Here is a 27,253-nt window from a genome sequence, read left to right on the forward strand (position 1 = left end):
TCCGCGGGCAGCTCCGTGTTGTTGGTACCGGCAGCATATGAAGGACCCCAACCCAAAACTTGTAATCCTGGGAGATAAGTAAGGCTTAAATTCTGCTATTTCGAAGTTGTATGGTGGTAACATATTTACTAGGTTATATATGTTACAAGTAAACTATGAAGTGTTGCTTCACTTAGTGAAAGGGAAAAAAAAAAAACGAAAAGCATTGAACCGTCGAGAGCTGTAACATAAAGCTACAGCTGATTGAAGGCTCACAGTTAACTTGTCCTTGCTGTTAACTTGAAAGACTATACTCGAAATCTAGTAGCAGCTTGCTTGCTTACAGTAATATGTTGGCCCAAATGTTATGAGTTCTGCTTACATTTTCCTGTATTTAAGTCGAAAAATGTCCCTCTGTTTGTGGGGTGGAGGAGTCGGGATGATATTGCGCTACGTTATGCTACTCCGCCCCTCTCGCAGACAGCTCCGTGCTTGGAGACACAGAGCAGCCATGGAGCAGCTCAGAACGGTGTATGACATTTGTTCAGAAGCGTGGTTTAGGTGACGCAGACAATAGCCGAGTTTCCAATTTATTTACATCAAAGAAAATTCACCTCAAGAACATGCGCAGCTGCGTGTGTTTCTATCAAAGTGTTTGCGAATAAAAATGGATCGTTAGCCTGATGAAGTGATGTGTTCAGACCAATGTCTGTATATAGCCTACGTCCACAGTAAAGTAGTATAACGTTAATAGTCAAAAATGTGAGATCACAAAGGGTTTAGCATTGCCCTTGCAAGTCTGTGCATCATGACAGTTATTTTGTTATTTATGTATTTGTGTGACTACTACTAGATTATGGTAATTTGGTTTTAAAATATTTATTACATTTTTCTTTAAGGCGAGACACTACAGGTGAATAGGGTATTTTTTTTAAATAATAGATATCACAATGAAATTTCCTCAGTTGATTACTCACACATGTATGAACAAAAAATGGATTACAAGTTTCTGTAATTACTATGTTTGATTATGCAAATTAGGCCTTATCTAATTAAATATGCTCAAATTTGCATATATTTCCGGTAGATATATCTGGACATACGATAAAGCCAGGTGATTTTTTTTTATTTTCATTTTGTTAACATACAAGATGCAAACAAATTTACAGAGGGATTTCAGGATATCTACTTTCATTACCTAGAAAATCAAAATATACTGTCTATAGCCTTAAAAAACCGATTTTCGCCACCTTTTTTTGATCAAAATGACACATAAATCAGGCCAGGAATGATTAATTAACAAATCCTTCTGTAAATATCTTCAGAAGACTGCTAAGTGTATAACTGGAAAGTTTGGTGTACATAGGTGCTACATAGGCTGAGAAGTATCTACCGGAGAATGACAAAAAACTCATTTTGAGAAAATCGCATTTAAAGATTCAGGAAGTGTCAAGCCATACCACGTGATGCGTCTGAGCGAATCACGTTATCAGAAACCACCGCAAACCAATGAAATTGCGTCCTTATGTTTAAACCCCCGTTTTTGCTAACATCATTGGTTACTGCTGGAAAGGAAATGTCCTTATTTGGATTAGATAACGTTGTGTGAGAGCTATAGCGCTTTCCAACGGTACCAAACATGTCAAGCATCAGAAAGCCGACATTCTGCACGTTACGTTAGACTGCTAACTTTCCTGGAAACCTATGAGAATGCTGACGCCGCGAACAGACAAAATGTGAATAAATATACACATTAATGTATAATTAGGATATTTTCTTTATGCTAGTATGAAAGATTACATGTTTAGAGAGTGAACTAGCTCAAAATCTCAAAATTGACCACTGCTGAAAAAACGATGTTTTTGCCTGCCGTGTCTCGCCTTAAATGAATATTTCAGTAAACACTTGCGCCCAAACAAAACTCGTATGTATGACTCAAGGTTCAAGTCAGAGTTCAATAAATGTTAAAAAATGTTAAAAAAAAATTGTGTGCATCTACTTATTATTAGTGTGACGCTTTACAATGCAAATTAATGGGAAAACTTTTAGATATCGGCCCTAAAAATCGGCAGCCCATATCGGCTATCGGTTAACCCTGACCTCTAAGTATCGGCATCGGCATCGGTTATAGAAAACCCCATATCGGTCGACCTCTAGAGGGTACATAGGCTTACAGGTACACAGAAGGCAGGCAGTTTTGTCAATATAGCTACACTGAACTTTGAAATGAACACACAACTCCAGCATAGCTATCAGGGTTCCAACAGTCATGGAAAACCCTGGAAAAGTCATGGTTTTCTCTTTTTGCTTCCCCTCATGTTTCACTGGACAGAAATATGAAGAAGCACCAGAACGTACGCAATAGGAAACCAGTGGTACGGCTACCTGGACCCCTAATGAACCAACCAAGTAGCATAGGAACAAAAATGAAAACGGAGAGATTCCAGGTCACTGTCAAGGTGCTTTACAGAGCCCAGGGCCTGAACCCTCTTTGAGCATGCACAATGGTGACCGGGGCAAGGAAAGACCCCCTGTTAATCAGGAAGAACCCTTAGGCAGAATTGCTGGACGTAAGGGGGGACCCATCTTCTTGAGGCCGACCGGGTAGAGATAGAAGAAGATAGATAAAAGAAGGGGGCGGCTGACGACATTCGCATGATTTGAGCCTTGCACTCACGGCAAGCATTGTGCAGCAGAGTGCGACCAACAAAGGAGTCCTCATGGAATCGGACCAACTTTCTGATTATTGCTTTTCAGGCTCAGAACCCAAAACATTGAGCCCCTATGTTTTTACTTCCATGTATGTGTCCTCCTCGAGCGGGTTGTATAGGTATGGAAAGACTATTCAAGCCGTCATTGTTGTTGAAGCAGGCTAAAGGGCTAAGGGGATCGATTTCACATTATTTCTGTTCAAACAGCATTGCATACAGAAGAGCTTAAACCAGGGCTTTGATGTTGGTTCTCAAAGTTGGCTTCTCTTTTTTTTTTTATTCAGGGATGAACTGAGAGGATGAATGTCAACCAGCAACCTCACATGGCCTCCCCCTACGGCCCTTCTCAGCCCGGATACCAGGGCTACCCGCAGGCTCCCTATGGGGGCCAGCACATGGCAGGGGGATACCCAGGGCAGTATCCCCCGTACAACGGGCCCACCTCCGCCTATCAGCCTGGAGCCCCAGTTCCAGGTAAGACCGCCTGCTTAGGTGTTGTCTCACAGGGCCACATATGAGTTTGGCACTATGTAACAAGAGTTCATGGTCACTCGACATGACGGCTCCGTAAAATAAAGCTAGCAAAGCTCCATCAACAGGCCAGGGTTTGCAACATTTCTTAATCCCTGGAAGCTCTTAGGCCAGGCATTCTTCAGAGTGTGGTGGCCTGAAGTGAATTAGACTAGCTCAAATATAGACGGTCTATAATGTAGAGAGGAAGATATGTTAAAATCAACAATTAAAAATGCAAAAAACATTTACATATAATTATGCTCCATACCAAAGGTGGCTCTTCATTACTTTGACCAAAAACATTATTATTACTAATTATAAAAGTGAATCTCTTGGCATAATTAATATTAACAAACACAAACTCACACAAATGTTAATGCAAACAATTAAAGCAAATAAAAGTCCTACACCTTAGGCTATACGGATATTATCTTTTTCTTATTCAGTTGAAATTGCAAATTCAAATTGCTCTTTCTTAGATTCTTTGCTTACTGTGTGTTTCTGATTTTAAATATTCAGCTCAAAAGAAATGTTGCCAACTTTATGCTGTTTGATGATATTTTGATTAATAGCGTATTGTCACATTTTAAGTCATTTGTTTTAGGTTGCATTCTTATATTTTTTTTACCAAAATGACAAACGGGATGACCATTTTTGCTGTTTATGGTTGTTGCAAAGTTGAAGTGAGGTGGATCTGATAGGCTACAACAAATGGATGTCCATTAAATATCACACGAAATGAAATGGAGCCGTGTCTTTGTTGAGTTTAGAAGTGCTACAATTCATGCTATACTTTAAGGAATGACGGATCAGATAAGATGCTAAAGTTACACCTGAACCAGGAGAGACTGATGTGTTGACTCGGACGTATGTTAATCAGTCTTAGATTAAACCACTCATAAACACTCAGACTAGTTAGCATTAGCCCCATATATTACTCTTGCATTAAACGTAGTCTACACATCTTTAGATTTCTTTAGATGGCTAGTTAAACTGTAATGTTTCTTGCCTGGTATATATGCATTGTGTAGGATCATTTTACAGTATTTTAAGAATTAACATGTTCAAACATACGAGATGAAGGACAGTCATCCCACAGTTTTTTCCTTTTTCTCTTTTGCTCCTTACTCTGGTTGCCTGTTTTTTGTAAACTGTTGCCTTTAGCCTTCATATCATCATGAGGGGTAGATGCGTTTTTATGAGACATGTTTGTATGTTGTTTGTACGTTATCAAAACAGTATTGATCTGAACTTTTCCGGTGCACTAAGGACTCAAACCCAACTCAACTAGTATCTCTCCGATTAACACAAACCCATTCAACAAACCATCATGATCAGCAACTTGTTCTTTCGGTGGTTATTTTTTTAAATTATTTTTTCGAAATATAAGAGGGAATTTTATTTCACTTGTGGGATCATTTTGAACTGTGTTCATTTGTTAGCAATGTGGGAACTTGATTGTCCCAGGACGTCGGGGCTAGCTATTTTGTGAGCCCTGCAGGCTACAGGGTTAAGACCCACATCCATGTACTCTCAACCAGTCATTTAGATTTGTTTGGATATTTTAATGGTGTTAACATTTCGACTGACATTTAATCCACATATGCCACCAGTTTAGTCCCACAATTAAGAGAGACTCACTCAACTGTCTCTCACTCTCAAACACACTCTCTATTTCTCACACACACACACACACACACACACACACACACACACACACACACACACACTCACACACACTTTCTCTCTCTCTCACACACATACTCTCCCTCTCTGTCTCTTTCAAGAAGTCAGTTTATGAGTCATGAATACATTATCATACAGTCAAGGCCATTTCTCAGTCTCTACAAACAGTGATTGTAGTATAGTGATGGTGTTTATATTATCATAGAATTAGCATGAATAGAAACACTTCCCACAATGGAAGAGGAGGCTATATACACAGAAGAATGGCATTGATGTCCTTTCCTTCTGTTTCTAATTCTAAAGATTGGGTTTAAGGGATTGAAAGTGCATTTAATTTCGTGGCTCCCCTGATGTGTGAATGTATTGCTTGAAAGCACTCCTGTCTGCACAGTGACACTCCTGTCTGCTCTGGGGTTTGCCTCACTCAAGCCTCAAAGTGGCCAGACCTCTCTAGTTTCCAGTTTGACAACACCAAACCCTGTATTTGTTTCTCTCTCTCTCTCTCCCCCTCCTTCTCTCTCCTTTAATTCTTCTTTCCTTTCATTCTTTTTATGGTCCATCACTGTGGACCTTTCTCTTCACCGCTGCTCTTTTCTTGTATTTCAGGATATTCTCCTTATGCAAGCTTTCCCTCTAAGGCTCATGCAACAAACTTAGTCTCTGACCCGTCCTCCTCCTCTCCTCTTGACTTGGGTAACTTCTCCTAATTGCGCTTGGCATATCACCCCTCTTCCAGCCCACCTGCCTTATCCCCAAACCCCATGGCCATTGCCAGACAGTTTGACACGTGTGTGTGTGTGTGTGTGTGTGTGTTGAGGGAAAGGGTTGGGAGCAGTACAGGGTAGTCCGTCCACAGCCTCGGCCAAGCCCCTTAGCGGTGACTGACGTGTCTCGAAAGACGCTTCAAGTTCTTTTTAACGGGATGACGTCCACTGGTTGCTTGTGACATGCAGCAACTTCAGAGTTTGTTAAGTTTCAGGTCCATAGAACTGGTTTGAAAGTATACCGTAGTAAGACCTCTTTCCTTAGCAACTATTGCCAATAGTAAACAAAACTGATGTTACCCAGCTCATATCAAGTAGCTAGCTAACAAAAATGATAACAAGATGATACAGGCATATTTAGCGTGCCATGGTCCATTTAAATTGCATCGAACCGCTTTGTTTCTGTAATTGTTATGCCTCAAACTATTGCTAAATAATGTCTTGTTTTCACCATTTTGATGGTAACAGTGTTAATAGGTATTTCAGAACGTTAGGTGTGTTTCAGGACGTAAGGCGTGTTCCCTCACGCTACACTGCCTGTAGTCTTCAGTGGGTCGTTGACCTTAAGCCTGAGCCAGATTGTGTCCTTCTCAGGAACTGACCCGGGCTAGAACTGGGCTTCATTTGAGCCGGGTGTAGCGGCCCCTCTGGGGCTCAGGCTGGGTTAGTCGAGGCTGTGATGTGTGGCTGCCTCCTGTGCTGCTCACAGGCAGATGCTGTCATTTGCCCTCCATTTTTCTGCCAACATGTGCTCTTTCCCCCTCCCTTCTATCTCGTCTTTTATTTATTTGATTTTTTTTGTGTCTGGCTTGGTGACGTCAATATGATGGTGGTGTTATAGCTGATTAGTAACAAGTTGGTGCATGCTGCAATAACATGTTGTTGGTAGTGTACTTACAATGCTGACCTGTGTGTGTGTGTGTGTGTGTGTGTGTGTGTTAGATTATGAATGATCATTTTTATCTGTTTGTGTATTTGATCAATTCCTGACCCATCCCCCATTGCCTACACAGGTTCGATGTGTGCTCCCCCCACTTCAGGCGCTCCTCCCGTCTCGGCCCCCCAGGCTTACGGACAGTATGGTGGGGGTCAGGCACTGAACGGCCCTCCCCCCAGTGCAGCCCCGAGCCAGAGGTCAGTGTGCCCTTGTGTGCCCATTTAACCCAATACCACATGGGGGTGTACAGAGACCAGATTTAAGCCCTCATGATCTTTGGAGTCCCCATCCCTCATATTGCTTGAAGTGTTAAAGACGAGGTTTAGTGATAGGGCAGTTGCCTAGCAGCCCATAGGCTGCAGTTAGTACCTGTCAGGCTTGTTTTTGGGCTACTAAATACTAAAGCTAATAGTAGACTGAAAGTCTTTTCCATTTGTGTTGCCTCTCTTGTCATAGAGCGCAATAGTTATCAGTGACAAAACAAATTGGAGGGTGACCGTGTGTCTGTTTCTCTTAGACCACCTGTCTCTCAGCCCTACACCCCAGCACCCATGAACCTGTCCACCCCACAATCCAGTTACAGCCAGCCATTCGCTGGTCCACCCACCAGCATGCAGCAGATGACCAATCAGATGGCAGGGATGCAGGTTGGGCCCGGCCCTCCCGCAGGAGCAGCCCCTGGTTACGGTAAGTCTGTGTCTGGTTGACACTGACCAGTGTCAGATTTTACAGTTTAAGTTTAGTAAATGAAATCAAGGTTTTAAGTCCAGGGGAAAAAGTTCCTCGTCTTGGAAAGCCTCATCCAGGGACATTTTTGATTGTATGGATTAGCTGTGGCTTGATTGCTTTGACTAGATAAGCCCTTGATTTGACTAGATTAACCCAAAGCTTTCATTAATGAGGCAGTCTATGATTGACTTAAAGGCAATGAATGATTTTCCTTCTTCATGCTCTCAAGGTTCTTAAGATTGGCAGTGAGTGTGTTTCTTTACTTACTTCCGGTTTTTGCTTCCTCAGCCATGCCTCCAAATTCCCAGCCTCCAGTCTCTGGCGCCTACACATCCACAGCATCCCATCCCTCCTTCCCCCCCACCTCCACTGCCGCCCCCCACCCTGCCGCCGGAGACGGAGTGCCCCCTGGACCCCCCCAGTCCTACTATGGGGGTCCCCCGCACGCCCGGGAGCCCTTCCCCACCTCCTCTGCACCTCCTCCGGCCTTCTCGACTGCATCCGCCACACCTCCGGCTGCTGCCGCCCCGGCTCCACCCGTCTCCCAGGCTTACCCAGGAGGGCCTCCACATGCTCAGCCCCAGCCGCCACCGCAGCAGCAGCAACAACAACAGCAACAGCAGCAGCTGCCTCCCTTCTCAGCCGCTGGGCCCACACCCCCTCAGCAAACTCCCTTCTCTGGGGCTCCCCCAGCAGCACCACATCCCGCATCGCAGCACCTGTATGGAGGCCCGCCCCCTGCCCAGGGTGCCCCCCAGCAGCAGCAGCAGGCTGGCTTCCCTAGGCCTTCACCTCCCACTTCACAGCCTTCATCCGCCACGGCCGCCGCCACCACCAACTCTGGCTTCCCTGGAGGTCCCCCTCAGTCCTCCCATCCGTACCCGGGCGTCACCATGCCCCAACAACAGCACTCCCCCTTCCACTCGGCCCAGCAGCTCTCCGGGCCCCTGCCTCCTCCTCCCGCTGCCGCTGGCTTCCCACCACAAGGGAGCGCCCCAGGCATGCAGGGTCCACCGCTCCAACATCCATCCATGTCTGGGCCCCCCATGTCCCAGGCCAACCATGTGGCCCCGGGATCCACCCAGCCTGGCATGCCTCCACCTATGGGGCCCGCCACAGGAGGTATGCCTGGGCCCCCAACTCAGCCAGGGATGCAGGGGTACCCTCCCCAGCAGAACGGTAAGTGTGCCAACCATCGTACCCAGTCCATGCTCCAAACCTGCCAGTACTATATGTCTACACAACACATTGAACATAATAATAATAATTCATTTTATTTTTAAAGCACTTTTCATTCAAAGGAATCTCAGTGCCTACAACAGACATTCAAATGGTGTGGATTGTACTGTGGCAGAGGGCAGACTGTTCAGTGTCACTAATTTGTATGGGAAAGGGTAATGCAGGGACACCCTGTCCAGTTTATTGCCTTTGCCTGCTCCAAACTTAAAAATACTATACACGTCACAAGGACGTAGGGCTGCTCGATTATGGGAAAAATCATAATCACGATTATTTTGGTCAATATTGATATCACGATTATTCAAACGATTATTTTTGAAAACATGCATTTATTGACACAATCAAATATGACAGAAACACGTATAAGTATCCAAAATAAAACCTTTCTCGTGTGTGTACCGCCACAACATTCTGAATATTAGGGATGCTCCGATCTGATCGGCGCCGATCGTAATCGGCAGATATCCCCCTTATCGTTATCGATCGGAGTTCTCAAAACGGCCGATCAAACCGATCCGATCAGATACTTAAAATCTGCGAGAGAACTACTATCAGAGACGTTTCAATAAAACGATAGAGACAGGCATTTCAGGCCGCTACTGGTAGAAAATGATTCTTTAAAAAAAAGAAGCTTGTGATTGGCTGTGTCTCCATGTTATGAAATTTCATTGGCCCCCGTTGTCGGTGGCGGGTAGGTCAAAGTCAAAATCGAAAGTCGAGACAAAATGGCTTCGCCGTGGTGTCGGAGAAAGATAATACGTTTGCAATTTGCAACGCCTGCTCCAAAGCAGTTCCCCGTGGAGGCAGATTAAATGGCATCACGGAGTAAGTTAAAGAGAAACTGTCATTTGGATAGTTTAAAATGATACTAAACGAAGGGAAATCTACTGTATGGAGATATTTCTGCTAAGTAGACGATGCAGATTCTTATTAGGCTGTTGGATATGTCAAATGTAGGAAGTGTGAAGTTTTAAAGGAATATGATTGATGCAACTCTCGTTCTCCACAACTACATGGATTAAACCCCGATGGTTGGATATACAGCCGCGGAAAAAATTAAGAGACCACTTCAAAATTATCAGTTTCTCTGGTTTTACTATTTATTGGTATGTGTTAAAGTAAAATGTACATTTTAGTTTTATTCTATAACCTACTGGCAACATTCCTACCAAATTTCAAATAAAAATATTGTCATTTAGATCATTTATTTGCAGAAAAATGACAATTGGTCAAAATAGCAAAATTGATGCAGTGTCTTCAGATCTCGAATAATGCAAAGAAAACAAGCTCATATTCATTTTTAAACTACACAATACTAATGCTTACACTTAGGAAGAGTTCAGAAATCAATATTTGGTGGAATAACCTTGATTTAAAATCACAACTTTCATGTGTCTTGGCATGCTCTCCACCAGTCTTTCACATTGCCGTTGGGTGACTTTATGCTACTCCTGGCGCAAGAATTCAAGCAGCTCGGCTTCTTTTCATGGCTTGTGACCATCCATCTTCCTCTTGATCACATTTCAGAGGTTTTTTATGGGATTCAGGTCTCGAAATTGGGCTGGCCATGACAGGGTCCTGATCTGGTGGTACTCCATCCACACCTTTACTGGCCTGGCTGTGTGGCATGGAGCATTGCCCTGCTGGAAAAAACACTTCTCAGAGTTGGGGAACATTGTCAGAGCAAAAGGAAGCAAGTTTTTCTTCCGGGACAACGTTGTACTTTGCCTGGCTGAGGTTTGTAAAAGACCATAAGGATTGAAAAAGCGGACTGGAGGTTCTTCTAAGTTAGTCTTCTCTGATGAGTCCGATTTCACAGTAGGTGCAAGACTCTCTGGCTTGTAGGCCTCTCCAGGTCTCCGTCTAACCATCAGACGACCATGTGTTGGGCAAAGCTGAAAATTGGACTCATCAGAGAAGACGAACTAGAAGACCCTCCAGTCCGCTTTTTTCAATCCTTATGGTCTTTTACAAACCTCAGCCAGGCAAAGTACAACGTTGTCCCGGAAGAAAAACTTGCTTCCTTTTGCTCTGACAATGTTCCCCAACTCTGAGAAATGTTTTTTCCAGCAGGGCAATGCTCCATGCCACACAGCCAGGCCAGTAAAGGTGTGGATGGAGTACCACCAGATCAGGACCCTGTCATGGCCAGCCCAATTTCGAGACCTGAATCCCATCAAAAACCTCTGAAATGTGATCAAGAGGAAGATGGATGGTCACAAGCCATGAAAAGAAGCCGAGCTGCTTGAATTCTTGCGCCAGGAGTAGCGTAAAGTCACCCAACGGCAATGTGAAAGACTGGTGGAGAGCATGCCAAGACACATGAAAGTTGTGACCAAATATTGATTTCTGAACTCTTCCTAAGTGTAAGCATTAGTATTGTGTAGTTTAAAAATGAATATGAGCTTGTTTTCTTTGCATTATTCGAGATCTGAAGACACTGCATCTTTTTTGCTATTTTGACCAATTGTCATTTTTCTGCAAATAAATGATCTAAATGACAATATTTTTATTTGAAATTTGGTAGGAATGTTGCCAGTAGGTTATAGAATAAAACAAAAATGTACATTTTACTTTAACACATACCAATAAATAGTAAAACCAGAGAAACTGATCATTTTGAAGTGGTCTCTTAATTTTTTCCGCGGCTGTAGATAGTTTTAGAACGAACGGCGGCGTGCTAAAAGATCTTCAATGGTAAGACTTGTCTGTTGTGCCTCCGTTGATGTAGCATAAAACGTGAGTTTTTTATTAAAGCATGCCGTGTGTAATGTGTAGCTATTTCATTCCGTTTGTTAACCTTTCCTGCTGCCTGTATCTGAACGTAGTTGGAGATTGCAGGGGAGTAAAATGCTCCACGGCCGAAGTAGATTATATGTTTTTAACTTCGGGGTTAAATCCCTTTCCTTTACGTCTGCTGCTGGTTAGATACAGACAGCAGGAAAGGTTAACAAACGGGATGAAATAGCTACACACGCTATGCTTTAGTAAAACTCACGTTACTCACATACTGGTTAACACTGTTACAGGGTCAAAGACACAACTAGGTTTTCAAGCCTCAAAAATATAAAAGTATTCAACAACTAAACTTTTTACAGCACATTAATGTTTGTCGCTACATCCAAATTATGCGTCACCGTTGTCCTTCCTTTTAAAGGAGCCGCACCATTTTACTAAACGTTCTCGCAATGTGGATCATTTAATTGAAATATGCTTATTGGCCTTATTGTGTACGCTTGTGCGTTTAACTGCGCTTGTTTGTGAGAGAGAGCATTTAACTGTTGATGCCCCAGTTTAATAATGCCAGGATATTCTTAAAAAAAACGTACGTCAATGCGGCATTAGTACTATGAACAGTTGAGAAATTGATTACGTCGGGCTCGGTTCGGATTCGAACATTTTTTAATGGCAGGTTGACTAAAATGCTGAGATGCTTATATTTATCAAGGCAAATCTGCCAGTGATGCTGCTTAATCAGAAGTAAGGTTTGAATACTCTACTCTATTCCCGGGAAAGCTATTTTTAAGTTCCAAGAGCGTCTAGACAGTGGAGTGTTGCATATGTGCTTCTATTGTTGTGATATTCATTTAAAGATTTATATTTTTATTACTAATAATATTTATTATTATTTTCACATTTTATAGTAAGTGAGATCTTCTACACTGGAATGTTGCACGTTCCCTGCAATAAAGTTGATGGTTGTCAATTCATGATACTCTCTCGTCTTGTTATTTAAATACTTAAAATACAATACCAATGTTGTTAAAAATAATTCATTTAATAAATAATGCTACACAATAAATAGATTGCTTCAATCGACACCGTGATCGGTGATCGCTTTTATCGTTTCGGCAGATACTGATTTCAGTGATCGGTGATCGGCACCAAAAAACCTGATCGGAGCATCTCTACTGAATATAACATTTGATTTTTATAAAACATTTCATGAATAAAATATATATATTAAGACAATCAAATATCACACAGAAACACGTATAAGTATCCAAAATTAACTTTGTTCTTGTTTAAGTGCACTTCCACAACATTGACAGCCAAATGCACTGACGAATAACTCGACTGTAGGACAGGCTTTTAGCCAGGCATGCGTCGACGCACTGTTCTAAAATAATTATTACTAGCCGAGTCATGTTACCGCCGCCATGTTTACCTAGCCTCGCTGCTAATAAGTAGGCTATAACTTTGGCTTTCTAACATGCTCTAACACTTCCCCCTCATGGAGGCAGGGGAAGTGCTTGCCTCCAGTCTCTTTCACAGCCAAGAGGTCAGCGATTCAAAATAAGTTCTACACATACGTGAAACAATACATTCCCTATTTAATAGCTAGAGAACAACGGTCCCAGCATTACTCCATAGCAAAAAGTCAGAACGCCATCACAAACACATGGCTAATAAAAATCGTATTGTTGTTAAACAGAAATACATATACAAGATGTACCTTGCAGTTTTGCCCTTAAACAATCCTAGTTAAAGCCTTCTGTAGGAGCTTGTTATCGTTCATCAAACTGTAACGTTACTGAAACTTTATTCCACACGGTAGGTCTACTCCAACATGTCTGTCAACAGTCGATGCTGCTGATTGGCGGTTCACTGGCATGTCCCGCCTCCTGCCAACGGTATACTTCCTGATGCAGCACGCCAGTTAGATTGTACTCCCGCTCGCCGCGTTGAATGCTTTCGCATGCGCGTCTCTTTGATAAACTTTCATAAACTCTCTAGGCCTACTGTCAAATGGAAAATGTCAAATTAATCGTTTCAACTCGATTATACGAGTTTGGAGATCGTTTGACCCCAAAATCGATATCGCGATCGAAATTCGATGAATTGCACAGCCCTACAAGGACGTGTGATCATCTACGGACATTAAACACCATACAACACACATTGAAATGAAGACGGGTGTAGCACTTTGGAAATAAATCTTTTGACTTGCTGTGTTTGCAGTGCTCAATCGTACTCTCACAATGATGATAGTTAATGAGGATGGATCATCCACTAATGCCATTTCAGTGTGTTTTCAGCGACTGCTTGTGCAGTGTATAATGAGGTTCTTCATTTTAACTAAGTTACATTTTTTTTGTTTGTAAACAAGGTGCTTTTGGGCAGATGAGGGCCCCGCAGCCTGGCTATCCAGGGCCGTATCCCGGGCAGCATCCTGGGCAGCATCCCGGGCAGCAGAACTTTGGGGCGCCCCCCCCTCAGGCTCCTGCGTCCGCCCCTCCCGCACAGAAACGGTTGGACCCAGACTCCATCCCCAGTCCAGTATGTACACAAGTTACACAACACACACACACCACAACACAGCATACTCATCACCTCAGGCACATTATTTTCACTTTTTGTCTCGGTGTGAGCAGACACCACAACGCACACATGCCCCATCTCACACAGTTTACCTGACATGGTGGTCTGTACCGAGTTGATGTCTGTGTGTATTGGTGTGTGTGGTGGCGTTTGGGATAGAAGGCTATAATGTGTCTCCATCGTGCATTAAATGGTGGCCTAACTTGGACAATGCCTAAACTTTGCTCTGAAAATAAGGTGCAACCTTTCTTGCTTAAGCTTTTACAAGAAAACTGCATTATCTTAATTTGAAGTTAATATTTGCATGCTCAGCTGTGTCTTTTGCATCCAGATTTCCTTGACAATGCCCTCTAAGATCTCTAAAACAAAATGCACTCATGACTAATATTTGTATTATGCTGGTCTGCACATAAAGAAAGAAAACAAAAAACAGAGGTAACCACGGTCGGTTACACATCTGTTGACCTTGCCCTCTCTTTTGTCTTCCTCTGTCTCTCTTTGTTTTTGTTTTGTTTTTTTGCATCTTTCTTTTCTCTCTTCTCTCTCAATTTGCTGGACCAAAAAAAAAAAAAAAAACACTTAAATAAAAAAAAAAGCAAGCGCCTGACATGCCGCCTGTGCAGAAAACAAGACATAGAATAGACCCAGACGCTATCCCCAGCCCAGTAAGTGACGTGCTTGTGCGTGTGTTTGTGTGTGTATCTGTCTCCCTCCTCTCTCTCTTTCCTGTGTGTTGCACTAACCACCTCCACTTCCACACACACACAACTCCCACCCTCCCTCTAAAACCCATTAGGTATTGTGAGTGTTCTTTGCAGCATGTCTCCTAAATAGGTTCACTGTCTCACTTTTTATTTGGGTAGCTGAATGACTGCTTGTGTTTAACATCAGTTCATTGACGGTTCAAAATTAGTTTTAGATTTACTGAGCATACAAGCTCCAAAGACTTATTTTCCTCAGAATGTAATATACTTAAGGTATTTGTTTTTACAATTACCACTACTACTAATAATCATAATAACTCTAACAGTATTATTTTTGTTATTGTTATTATTATTAACAATAATTATTACTATTATTATTGCTTCTGCTCACAATCACTACTTAGGGTATTCTGACAGAACAGATGAGTGTTGTGTATCTGTCGTATATTTTCCCTCCACAGAATGCTTGTGAGCAGTCAGTCCTGTTGTCTTGCTCTCTGCATGCTGGCTGTAGATAGCCCTCCTTACTGCATGACTGGCCTAGTGGAGCCAACTAACGCCACTCAACTCTTAACCCCCTACCCTGGTGGAGCACTTACTGAGTTTGATGTTGTGGTGGAACTCTATCGTCGCAATATACTTCTGAATGCGTCATTTGACATTTGCTTGTGAATTCCTCATTGCACCCCTCCTCATACCACCACCCTGTCATACATATCAGGTTAAACAAGTCATTCACACAAGAGAATGACTGCAGTAGAAACAGAATGCCTAGAACTGACGTTCCCACTCACTTATTAGCCAGCCTCCACTTCCACTGTTTGACCAAATATCCAGAACAAACACAAAGGAATACGCCGGTTAGCTACGTGGACCCCAGTGACTTTTTTTTTATGACCCTTCAATAAGTAATTTAGTCAGATTAGTAGTAGGCAACCTTGAGTGCAGAAGTACTGGTGTGCTGGCAGCTCTAGGCTATTCTATTTCTATGCTAGCAGCCAATGGTGACTGGAGTGGTATATTCTGACGATAGCATCACTGTTGGCCACAGATTTCCTGCTATCCTCTCTCTCCTCTTTCATCCCGGTGTTTTTCTTTTTCCGTTTCATGTAAGAATCACGTTTGGAAATGTAGTTGAATAGTAGTTGGTATGCCAAAGCTGTATGGGGGGGGCCCCATATTAGGCCTGTGGTCTACGTGTGTGTGCGCATCTTTTTGTGTTTCCACTTTAGTTGATTGTTCTCTCTCTCTTCTTCAGATCCAGGTGATCGAGGATGACCGGGTCAATAAAAGCACTGAACCCTTCACCACTGGGGTCAGAGGGCAAGCCCCACCCCTCGTCACCACCAACTTCCAGGTCAAAGATCAAGGTGAGGCGACGTCCCGTTTTCATTCACACTTATTCATGTAGCATACCCTTTAGCAAGTGTGTATATGTAGTATGGTACAGATGTAAAGATGACCCCCTTTACCTTATTCACATTTTGTTATGTTGCAGCTTTATGCTAAAATCATTTTTAAATACAAAATGTCCCTAGTCAGTTCACACCTAATGTCAGAGCAAAAACAGATTTCTAGAAAACTATTTTTGCATATTTGCAACACAACAAAATGTGAAATGGTCTGAATATTATCCGTATGCACTGTATTGAACACATGACCACTTCCTTGCCTCGCCCAGTTGAGCCAGAGGAATACTTCTCACAGAATCAGCTGTGATGCCACCATCACTTAACAAACGTGTGGATGGAGTTCTGTCCTATGCCCGTTTCACACTGGATGCGTTGCAGCTGCACTACCCGTTTTTTTTTTTTTCTCATTGGTTTTTCAGCCGCGACTGAGGCGCGCCTCTCACGAAGGCAGCGTGCATGCTCTAACCTGTTTACATGAGAATGGAAATCAACAGGTAAAGCAGCCGCAACGCCGCCAGTGTGAAACGGGCCTTAGAGTTGCCTTAAGCCTTTGCCACTGTTGCCAGTTATGGTCAGTGTATTCACTGCTTTAATGCGGCCACAAGCTGCACAGGTGTGCAGAGACCCTTAATGCGGCCACAGGCGTGTAGAGGCCCTTAATGCTGCCACAGGCGTGTAGAGACCCTAATGCTGCCACAGGCGTGTAGAGGCCCTTAATGCTGCCACAGGCGTGTAGAGACCCTAATGCTGCCACAGGCGTGTAGAGACCCTAATGCTGCCACAGGCGTGTAGAGGCCCTTAATGCTGCCACAGGCGTGTAGAGGCCCTTAATGCTGCCACAGGCGTGTAGAGGCCCTTAATGCTGCCACAGGCGTGTAGAGGCCCTTAATGCTGCCACAGGCGTGTAGAGGCCCTTAATGCTGCCACAGGCGTGTAGAGGCCCTTAATGCTGCCACAGGCGTGTAGAGGCCCTTAATGCTGCCACAGGCGTGTAGAGGCCCTTAATGCTGCCACAGGCGTGTAGAGGCCCTTAATGCTGCCACAGGCGTGTAGAGACCCTTAATGCTGCCACAGGCGTGTAGAGGCCCTTAATGCTGCCACAGGCGTGTAGAGGCCCTTAATGCTGCCACAGGCGTGTAGAGGCCCTTAATGCTGCCACAGGCGTGTAGAGGCCCTTAATGCTGCCACAGGCGTGTAGAGGCCCTTAATGCTGCCACAGGCGTGTAGAGGCCCTTAATGCTGCCACAGGCGTGTAGAGGCCCTTAATGCTGCCACAGGCGTGTAGAGGCCCTTAATGCTGCCACAGGCGTGTAGAGGCCCTTAATGCTGCCACAGGCGTGTAGAGGCCCTTAATGCTGCCACAGGCGTGTAGAGACCCTAATGCTGCCACAGGCGTGTAGAGACCCTAATGCTGCCATAAGCGGCACAGCCGTGAAGAGATTCTTATTTCAGGTTTGGTTTCAGGTTGCCAGACATGCAGAAAGTAGAGATACGAGAGAATAGCTGCTCTTGTCTGCACATTCTGGTTGGAATTAAACGTTGCCAGTTCAGCGATTGTCTGTGATTGAATACACTAGTTAATTTGGTCTCTCCTGAAAGCAGCTACTTTTCATGTGGAAATGGCAAGCAGACAAATACAAAAATGCAACAAAATATCCATTTACTGTGACTCAGGGGAAACTGTACTCCAGAAAACCCAACAGCAGGTTTGTTGTTTGAAAGTCCTGTCGGAACAAAAGTCTCGGCAGCATCCCGGACCTGAAGCGGAGAGATCATACTTTGTCTTGCTCCCCCCACAAATCAATCACCACACCTTTGTGCAAAATGTGTGCTACAAATTCAGGCGTTCCTGTATGACCACTTTTGAGAGGAAATTGCAACATTATGGGTCGTCTAGCCTTCATCGTAGCCTTCATTAGATGCTACAATTGCCACGTATGTGAAGGAAACATAAGACTGACCTACGGAGTCTCAGGGACATGTTTTTGTACCCTTGGTGTTGGTACAGCATGACTCGTCTCCCACTCATGCAAGCTCCTCTTGGGAGGGCTTAGTGACCCCTGACCTTTTCACAAGGTTCCTGCTGGTGTCCCTCATGGCGCGCAGCAGCTTGTAGCCCTTCTGGCTGAGGAGTGACCGTGACCGTAGAGGTCTGACTTTGGCCCAGGCTGTTGAGTAACCCTGGCCATAGATGTCTGACTGGTCAGATTAGCCCGCTAACCAAAAGTAGGGCAGCCTTAAAGTGGTATACTTCAGCCTGCTAGGAAAATATTTTGAATATTTTCCTGGTTTTTGGATACTGTCAAAAAGTTGTATACTATTGGTAGCTATTCTGGGAAGAGAATGAATGATCCAATACATCTTGATAATCTCAGTCTGTGAGTGACATCAGGCCAGGGGACATGTGGTTTTATAGTGCCTGTCTAGAACTGGGCCACTCTCTTGAGTAATCAGCCCTCTAAGAATCACACGCCCTCGCACAGGCCAAGGCTGGCAGCCATCTTTGACTTATGAGTTATTTGCCCGCTAAGTCTCGCTGACTTAACGGTGACAGTGATTCTGTGTGTGTGCGTGTGTGTGCCCAGGCAACGCCAGTCCTCGCTTCGTCCGCTGCACTGCCTACAACGTGCCCTGCACCTCCGACATGGCCAAGCAGTCACAAGTGCCCTTGGCTGCAATCATCAAACCACTGGCCACCCTGCCCCCAGATGAGGTGAGACGCAGACTCGCACAGACAGATGCGCACACACACACACACACACACACACACACACACACACAAACTAACACACACACACACACACACTAACTAACACACACACACACACACTAACTCACTAACACACACACACACACACAGACGCACGCATACACTCACATAGATGCACACAGATACACACACAGACGCACACACACACACATACTCACACACACACATACGCACGCACACACACACACACACACACACACACACACATACTCTCACAAATACTTGAAAGTATACAGGCTGTATGTGTGCACACATGCACACATGGATGCATACACACACATGCGCACAAACAAACACAAGCGTGCATTATCCCACATTGCAGCTAATTCATTCTTCGTATTAAGTTTAGTTAATAAAGGTGAGGTTAGATTGTGCGTTTGTGGCCTGTGGTTAGATGTGTGTCTCTTGTCATTTGATTCCTCTTCCTTGACATCCACATACTGCTCATCAGTTTGTCCTTATCGGACTGTGGAGCCTCGGTTCTCTCCCCCTTTGTAAAAAAGAAGCAGAACTGGTAGAGCAGAGAAAAGGCTGTTCTCATGGGCCCTATTTCCCGCTTACACTGAAAGACAGTTTGATGGTTATATGCCGTATTGGTGTCAAGTGTTCTCACCTCTTCCTGTTCCCCAGACGCCCCCGTACCTCGTGGACCACGGCGAGAGCGGGCCAATCCGCTGCAACCGCTGCAAGGCCTACATGTGTCCCTACATGCAGTTTATCGAGGGCGGCCGCAGGTTCCAGTGCGGCTTCTGCAGCTGTGTCACGGAGGGTAAGACGGACACACAAGCTGTGTATCAAACCGAACACTTTACAAAGTACACTGCAATACAGAAAGGCTGAAACTGAAAGGCTGCCGAAGGGCTTCTCCTCTTCCACTACGTAGCCAAGATGGTGCCCGTTTAGGGCGAGTAGTATCCATCGTTTTACACTGCATTTTTTGACCATTTTTAGTTCGCAATCCGGGTACTTTCAGTGCCCTGAATTTAGCTGGTTCTGTCAGTGTGAACGCCCTAAGCAGTGGAAGTCAATGTTCGAAGTGCACAAGTACAGGTTTGTGCTTATTGGATGAGTGACTGACTGATCTGTCTCTGTGTCCCATGCGCACACAGTGCCTCCCCATTACTTCCAGCATCTGGACCACACCGGAAAGAGGGTGGACTGCTACGACCGGCCCGAGCTCTCGATGGGCAGCTACGAGTTCCTGGCCACCGTCGACTACTGCAAGGTACTTTTACTTTCACACCAGTACCAGAGAACCGTGTAGAAATCAGCTGGGCAGCACTTCTAAGTAGGGCCGGGCGATATGGAAAAAAACATATATCACGATATGGATTATTTTATATCACGATAGCGATATATATCACGATATGCCCTCTTGCTTTACTGGATAGGGGTGTACTTAAAAGTGTGATCCATCACGACCTGTACCATAATTACGCAGATTGTACTGAACGTTTCCATTGAATCTTTAAATAGTAAGATTAAAACAAAGTGCATGACATTTAGTCCAGTGCTTGTGACTTTTAGTGGTTCTTTAATGTAGGCCTACTTTCAGAAGATAAATCAAGTTTAATTTAATTAAAAAACTTTCTTTTCAATGTTTGTTCATATGCTATAGCAATAATGATGAGAAAAACATTTTCTTATATGGCCACGTATAAAAATAAGAAAATTAAGAAGTTGGCCATTACACATACGCCCCATTGACCGCTTCAGCCCGTTGGTGCAACAGTGAAGATGGTCCTGTAAACAAACGCAAGTAAACGATGGAGCTGCGTTTTATCTGGATAAAAAGCATATTAGCGTTTACATTTCCCAACCAATTTCATTTTTATCTTCAAGGGTTTATGATCTACGTGGAGTACCAAAAAAAACCTCCATGCTACTTAGAATCTAGATAGTTAAGCTATAAACGCCAAAGACATATACACATATGCTATGTCTATGATAATCGCTGCTAGATGCTCACTGTTCTTGTGCTCCCACAGCTCCTTCACTTTTGAAATACTGAAAAGAAATCTAAACTAACGAAATAGTGCATCTTAAACTACAACTATTTGACCATCATTGAGAAAAATGGAACAGAATCTGCTAATAAATGGCTACACTTGTATTATACTCGTATTATACGGCTCTCCAAAATGTTCAAAAAAGTTCCGTTGATTTGAATGGGCCACCCCAGCATTTGCACGTCTGTAATGTCTTGATTTTCACTGCTGCAATAAAGTAATGACGCTGTCATTAGCAATGGGTGTCGATGCCCAATTGTATAACAGCGGCTGTGGTAACAGTTACACCTTCCTGCAGCGCGTCCATTATTCATTTTTTTTAAAAACCAGAATTAAATTTCGTGGGCTCTCACCGTCAATCATGTCGCAAGCGTATGATGCAAAGCAGCGTAATGTAAAGCGGTGTCGTGTCGCAAAACCACGTTCTCTAAAATGTATCTTAATATTCTTTTTTTACAGTTGTATAAACTTAGAGTTTGCATAATAAGAAAAGCAAAATGTTATATTAGGATGTGAAATTGTATTAAAATGTATATTAGCTGTAATAGTGAAAAAATAAGTTTATCACGATAGAAACGATAGAGGAGAAAGGTCACGATAGACACGTTTCTATCGTCCTCACGATATATGTCGTCATATCGCCCAGCCCTACTTCTAAGTACATGTAGGCCGGTACTACAGCAATGCAACAGGCCCTGTGGCAACATAGTACTACGGCAACATAGTACTGCAGCTGTGTGTAGGTCAGGACTAGAGCAATGCAACAGCCACTATGTGGAGCTCAGGACTAGGAACAATGCAACAGCCACTTTGTGTGAGGTCAGATCTAGTCTAGAGCAATGCAACATCCCCTGTGTGTAGGTCAGGACTAGAGCATTGCAACACCAGTGTGGCAGTATAGTACTTGTTTATTACATGTAGACCAGTAATGCAGCAGCACAGCGGTCAGCATGGCTGCATGTTTTCAGCAGGACTGTGGTAGAACTAGCACTGTTGAGACAGCATTGACAAGTCTGTGGAGATCCAGGTTACAGTGCTGCCTGTGTGGAGGGAGTCCACTGGCATGGTAACAACTGACAGAGGTGCTTTAGTCCAGAATATATGTCAAGGGCTTAAGGGGCTTTTACACATGCGCTGTTTCATTGAACCACGCTGCCACTTTAAACCACAGAGCTTTTAACAAAGCCTTGTGACATCCCCACACAAGAGTAATAGCAAGCTCTATAGAGTTGTTATTCTGAGCACATGAGGCTGAAGGCCATAGCCATGATGTAGTTTGGGCAAGATAGTCAGATGTCAGAATCAAGACATAAAGGCAACCTTCATGCCCGTCTAGACACAAAAGATCTCTCTAAGCAGTGAAAACACAGGCTTTGCAGTTTTCAGTATGAATGTGGCAATATAGAAAGCTTATTTTGTATTGAAAATGCCATGTGGAGATGTTGATGTGTGTGTGTGTGTGTACCTCCAGAACAACAAGCTTCCTCAGCCCCCTGCCTTCATTTTCCTGATTGACGTGTCTTACAACGCTGTGCGGAGCGGCATGGTGGGAATCGTCTGCCAGGAGCTCAAGACGCTGCTGGATTACCTGCCCAGGTACGCCACACGCTCACCTGCGTCTTTGTTCTTGGACCAACTTGTGAATCACCACACACACAACTCTCCCGAAATGAAGAAGGGAAAGACATGCAAAACACTCATATGTCTTTGTTTCTTTGTGTGTTTGTTCATTTAGTCTCATTTTAAAATTGTAGTGACATTTTATATTTCCACCATCCCTACCCATCTAGCCTGTTTTCCTTCCATTCCTGGCCCCCTTATGTTTCTGATTCTTTACTGCGCTTCACTCTGTTCTGACTCGACTGGTTTTGATGTCTGTAGGGAAAACCCTGACGTGCCGTCGGCTGTGCGCGTGGGCTTCGTCACCTACAACAAGGTGCTCCACTTCTACAACGTGAAGGCCTCTCTGGCACAGCCCCAGATGATGGTGGTGTCCGACGTGGCCGACATGTTTGTGCCGCTGCTCGACGGCTTCCTGGTCAACGTCAATGAGTCGCGCGTGGTGATCGAGAGGTGACGACCTGAACTCACGGCCATCAGCCTTTGCTTTGCGTTCTTCTTTCCTTTCTGCTTCTTGATCTACCCATCTCCCATATCTCCCTCGCCTCCTCGCTCTCTTCATTCCTGCCTCTACTATCGTTCCTCTTTCTATCACTCTCTCTTTCTACCTCTCTCAGCCTCACTCTCTTTACCTCTTCCAATGTCTCTTTCTCACTATCTATTTGTCTCTTCTAGTCATCTGAAAGGAGGGCTGTGAGCTTTGAGGAGTGTGAGACTTGAAAGTTCTCAGAATATTTAGTTTTTGTCCTACCATTGCCAGCTCATGAACTGACTTTTTCCTCCTCCTTTGTCTTGTGTGTCTTGTGTCTGTGTCTGTGTCTGTGTGTGTGTCTGTGTGTGGCAGCTTGCTGGACCAGATCCCTGAGATGTTTGCAGACACGCGGGAGACAGAGACGGTGTTTGGGCCTGTGATCCAGGCTGGTCTGGAGGCCCTGAAGGTACGACAGACTCCGCTGAGATGCTTGTGTGTGTGTGTGTGTGTGTGTGTGTGTGTTGGAGCGCTTGTGTGTGTGTTTTTTCCTTTCTTCAATATCTCTACTTTGCATTTGGCTCTGCTGTCTTAATTTGATTTGATAGTGGTGATCCAAACTGGCGTTTCTCTGTTATTAATGTGTGTGTGTGTGGTCAGGCGGCTGACTGTGCTGGGAAACTCTTCGTCTTCCACACGTCTCTGCCCATCGCTGAGGCTCCTGGGAAACTGAAGAACAGGGAGGATAAGAAGCAGGTCGGCACAGACAAAGAAAAGGTAACATATCCAGATTCCGTCTGTCTGTCTGTCTGTCTGTCTATCTCTCAGTAGTCTGAGGTACATTACTCATCCTTTTCAGATACTGTGATTGACCCATTTTCCAGTAGCACATAATAGGGTAGCTCTATACTTCTGCTCTTCCTTTTACTATCTGTTTTATTTTAATCTTCACCTAGAGACTATTCTCTTACCCCTCCCTCCCTCTCTACACACCCTTCCCAGGCGCTGTTCCAGCCGCAGGTCAGTTTCTATAGCAACCTGGCCAAGGAGTGTGTGGCGCAGGGCTGCTGCGTGGACCTCTTCCTCTTCCCCAACCAGTACGTCGACGTGGCAACGCTCGGCGTGGTCCCCATCTCCACCGGAGGCTCCATCTACAAGTACACCTACTTCCAGGTGAGCATGTCCACCAGGAGGTGTCACTGAAGTGAGAAGGACCAATGTGTCCATTGCTGTGTTAAACCATTATATCAGGCCTCTGAAGTATGTACGCAAGGCTTTCATAAGGCAGATAGTGAAGCTTTGCTAAATAGACTCTCAAAGTTCTTGCTTTCATTTTATTATGCGGTTCTGCGACTGGCAGGTTTTTCAGGGGCGAAGGGTTGGGGGGGTGAGTGGTACGTGATTCTGTCTAGTGATGAGTCCTTTAAATTTTAGCGCAACTTTAAGATTTTTTTTTGGGATGCATCAACAATGACATTGTTATTAAGGAGACAGGCTTACCTTAAATACCTGTGCATCCTGAACTGATCAAATCTGTCCCCTGTCTGCTAAATGTGGCTTTGGATAAACGTGTCTTCAAAATATATTAAATAAATAAATGTAAATCTGCCTCGGAGCAACTGTCGGTGTTATGCTATCCTGAGCTATCTGATCCTTAATCCACTTCCTGCTCTGCGCACACACACACACACACACACACACACGCGCGCGCATAACTGTTTCATCTGTCATGGCACGCAGGTCAGTAAATGAGATTTAAGCCTAGGGTCTGTGATTTTCACTATCAAAACTGAGCCATACAGACCACAAGTTGGATTAAGCATCCCAGACAAATGCTGTTGTAGCCATCATGACTACACATTCATTGTTAATAGTTCATGGGATGAAATGTCATCATTGTAAGATGGTCAATGAGAAAATGTCAATACAATGTCACAGATGATGTAATCAGGTCATAATTATGTGTTTTTTTTTTTTTTTTTCAAGAAAAATGTAAGTTGGGCTGCAACTTCTATTGTAGATACCAGAGTGTAGCATGTTTTGCATTTATGCAGCTAACCTTCAGAGTGTTTAATTGACTGTCTAGGTACCTGCAAAGCCCAGTTGATGAGTCTGGGTCTCACCCAGTTCACAGGATTGATTCCTAGAGAGCGCATAAGGTTGTGTGAACGTGGCTAATGCTGGCTTGTTGTCTGCTTGTCTTCCATGGCTACCTCAGGCACAGTCCGACCAGGAGCGCTTCCTGCACGACCTGCGGCGAGATGTACAGAAGCCGATGGGCTTCGACGCAGTCATGAGGGTCCGCACCAGCACAGGTGAGGAAGCCACCCCTACGTCTGTCCATCTCTCTCTATCCATCTATCTTTACGCACGTCTATCCATCCATCACCCCTTTATGGGTGAAGTGATGTTGACTCGCCTGTCCTCATAGCCAATCTACAGCTTGGCAATCTACTGCTGTGCAGATCAAGGTACCATAACAGCACCAAAATCATGGGTTTGATACGCACACATACCCATCATATGACCCCAGCAAAGGCATGAGGGATTGACTGGCAGCCGAAAGCTGTCTGCCAATGTAGAATGGTCTCCTATACCCACTTACATACTCTGTTATATAATCCACAGCTTGTCTTGGCTTAGCTTGTGACCTGGGCTCTTTGTGGATTAAATGCAATGCTATTTGGATAAGCCTGGAATTAAAGGTCCCTATATGTAAACTCACACAGGGCAGGCCTTTGTACGCGTAGTCCGGGGGGGGGGGGGGCAAGTTTGACCTTGCCTAATTATGTATGCATGACACTGGAGTAGATCTTTGATCATCACTGAAATATGCAACAGGAGCCTGAATGTAATCATGAATATGCATGCAAAGAAAGACAGATTCATGTTTTAATGAATATCTCCAAAATGTTAATTAGTGGAGGCGGGCTGGGGGGATGGTCTCTGCTGAAAACTGATTTACTTCCACGCACATCTTCAATTCACTGGCATCTACCCACAACCTTACAAATTCACCAGTTTACTAATTTAGTATAAAATCTATTTAGCCAGCAAGCTCACCCACTCTGTTGCATATTGAAAGTTACTAGTACAATGAAAGCTCTTGAGCGTTACTGAGCTCAGCTTGAATGGATGGTTTTGACAGGCGGTCTGAGTATGGGCTTCTCTCCACTCAGGCATCAGGGCCACAGACTTCTTCGGGTCCTTCTACATGAGCAACACCACAGACGTGGAGCTGGCCGGACTCGACTGCGACAAGACCATCACCGTGGAGTTCAGGCACGACGACAAGCTCAGCGAGGACACGGGCGCTTTGATGCAGGTGTGTGTGTGTGCGCACATTTATGTGGTTGTGTTTGTTGTGAATTGTGGGATGAATTTTGTGTGTCCACTTTGTAGGTCCTAGTTTGGTGTGTGAAATTGTAGGAGAGAGAAGGGGAGTTATGGATTGAAAATGACTTTACCCAAGTACTTAGCACTGGCCTTTCGAATGCATTACAGAGTTGTGTGTGTGTGTGTGTGTGTGTGTGTGTGTGTGTGTGTGTGTGTGTGTGTGTGTGTGTGTGTGTGTGTGTGTGTGTGTGTGTGTGTGTGTGTGTGTGTGTGTGTGAGAATAACAGATAGGGATTAAAAGTGAAGAATCATATAGGACTGTCATCACAGCAGTTTGCTCGTAAGCTCCTTCTGCTGGAGTTGGCCTGTTTTTGCTGACTCCAGCCAGTTTGGTCCTGTGGAATCTGTCCTGTGTGTGTGTGTGTGTGTGTGTGTTTGAGAGAGAGAAGTGTTGGGCAGACATAAAAGGCTAGTAAGACATTCATACTGGTCTGTGTGCGTATCTGTGGTATCCACTTCCTTAGAAACCAGCATTTTACTGTTTAGGCAACACTGAATGCAGTCTCTCTGAGCTGACTCACTGTGATCACTTCATGGGTGGGAGTGGGACTGATTCACAGTATTGTTATCAGTCCCATACAGTTCGAGCACGTGCGCTTGCGTTTGCCCACACGTCTTAGATATTCAGAGCTTCTCAGTGTGAGTGTCATAGTGTCATTACTGCGTTAACTGTGAATTGTGTGTGTTGGTCTCTCCGTCTCCTGTGTGTAGTGTGCAGTGCTGTACACCAGCTGCTGTGGGCAACGGCGGCTCAGGGTGCACAACATGGCCGTAAACTGCTGCGCGCAGCTGGCCGACCTCTACCGCAACTGCGAGACCGACACCATCATCAACTTCTTCGCCAAGTATGGTGAGTCACAAGGCCATGAGGGACACACACACAGAGCAAAAGAGACAGGCAGACGCACATGTCAGTGTCCATAAACACTCTCGAGTCATTTAAAGTCATATGAAAATCAATGAATCCCAAAGCAGCTCTGTGTGGTTTGGTAA

The 27,253-nt window shown here is 44.4% G+C and overlaps 1 protein-coding gene across 4 annotated transcripts in view; it reads left to right on the top strand.

The window, feature by feature from the left end:
- sec24c (SEC24 homolog C, COPII coat complex component) overlaps positions 1-27,253 on the top strand; it is a 42,491-nt gene that overhangs the window by 7,412 nt on the left and 7,826 nt on the right. For 2 of the 4 annotated variants that reach the window (XM_080834666.1, XM_080834667.1), the window contains exons 2-20: positions 2,975-3,164; positions 5,496-5,582; positions 6,667-6,787; positions 7,108-7,277; positions 7,608-8,498; positions 13,669-13,838; positions 14,477-14,545; positions 15,843-15,954; positions 18,582-18,709; positions 19,397-19,535; positions 19,876-19,991; positions 22,247-22,371; positions 22,657-22,848; positions 23,240-23,333; positions 23,525-23,641; positions 23,867-24,037; positions 25,083-25,179; positions 26,044-26,189; positions 26,972-27,110. In XM_080834666.1, the coding sequence (XP_080690792.1) occupies positions 2,990-3,164; positions 5,496-5,582; positions 6,667-6,787; positions 7,108-7,277; positions 7,608-8,498; positions 13,669-13,838; positions 14,477-14,545; positions 15,843-15,954; positions 18,582-18,709; positions 19,397-19,535; positions 19,876-19,991; positions 22,247-22,371; positions 22,657-22,848; positions 23,240-23,333; positions 23,525-23,641; positions 23,867-24,037; positions 25,083-25,179; positions 26,044-26,189; positions 26,972-27,110 (3,259 nt within the window). In that variant the 5' untranslated portion in view covers positions 2,975-2,989. The remainder of the gene's footprint in view (positions 1-2,974; positions 3,165-5,495; positions 5,583-6,666; positions 6,788-7,107; positions 7,278-7,607; positions 8,499-13,668; positions 13,839-14,476; positions 14,546-15,842; positions 15,955-18,581; positions 18,710-19,396; positions 19,536-19,875; positions 19,992-22,246; positions 22,372-22,656; positions 22,849-23,239; positions 23,334-23,524; positions 23,642-23,866; positions 24,038-25,082; positions 25,180-26,043; positions 26,190-26,971; positions 27,111-27,253) is intronic. The other 2 variants (XM_080834668.1, XM_080834669.1) reach the window with 2 other exon arrangements.

This window comes from Sprattus sprattus (genome assembly GCF_963457725.1).
Source record: "Sprattus sprattus genome assembly, chromosome: 3".
In the NCBI taxonomy this organism is placed as follows: Eukaryota; Metazoa; Chordata; class Actinopteri; order Clupeiformes; family Clupeidae; genus Sprattus; species Sprattus sprattus.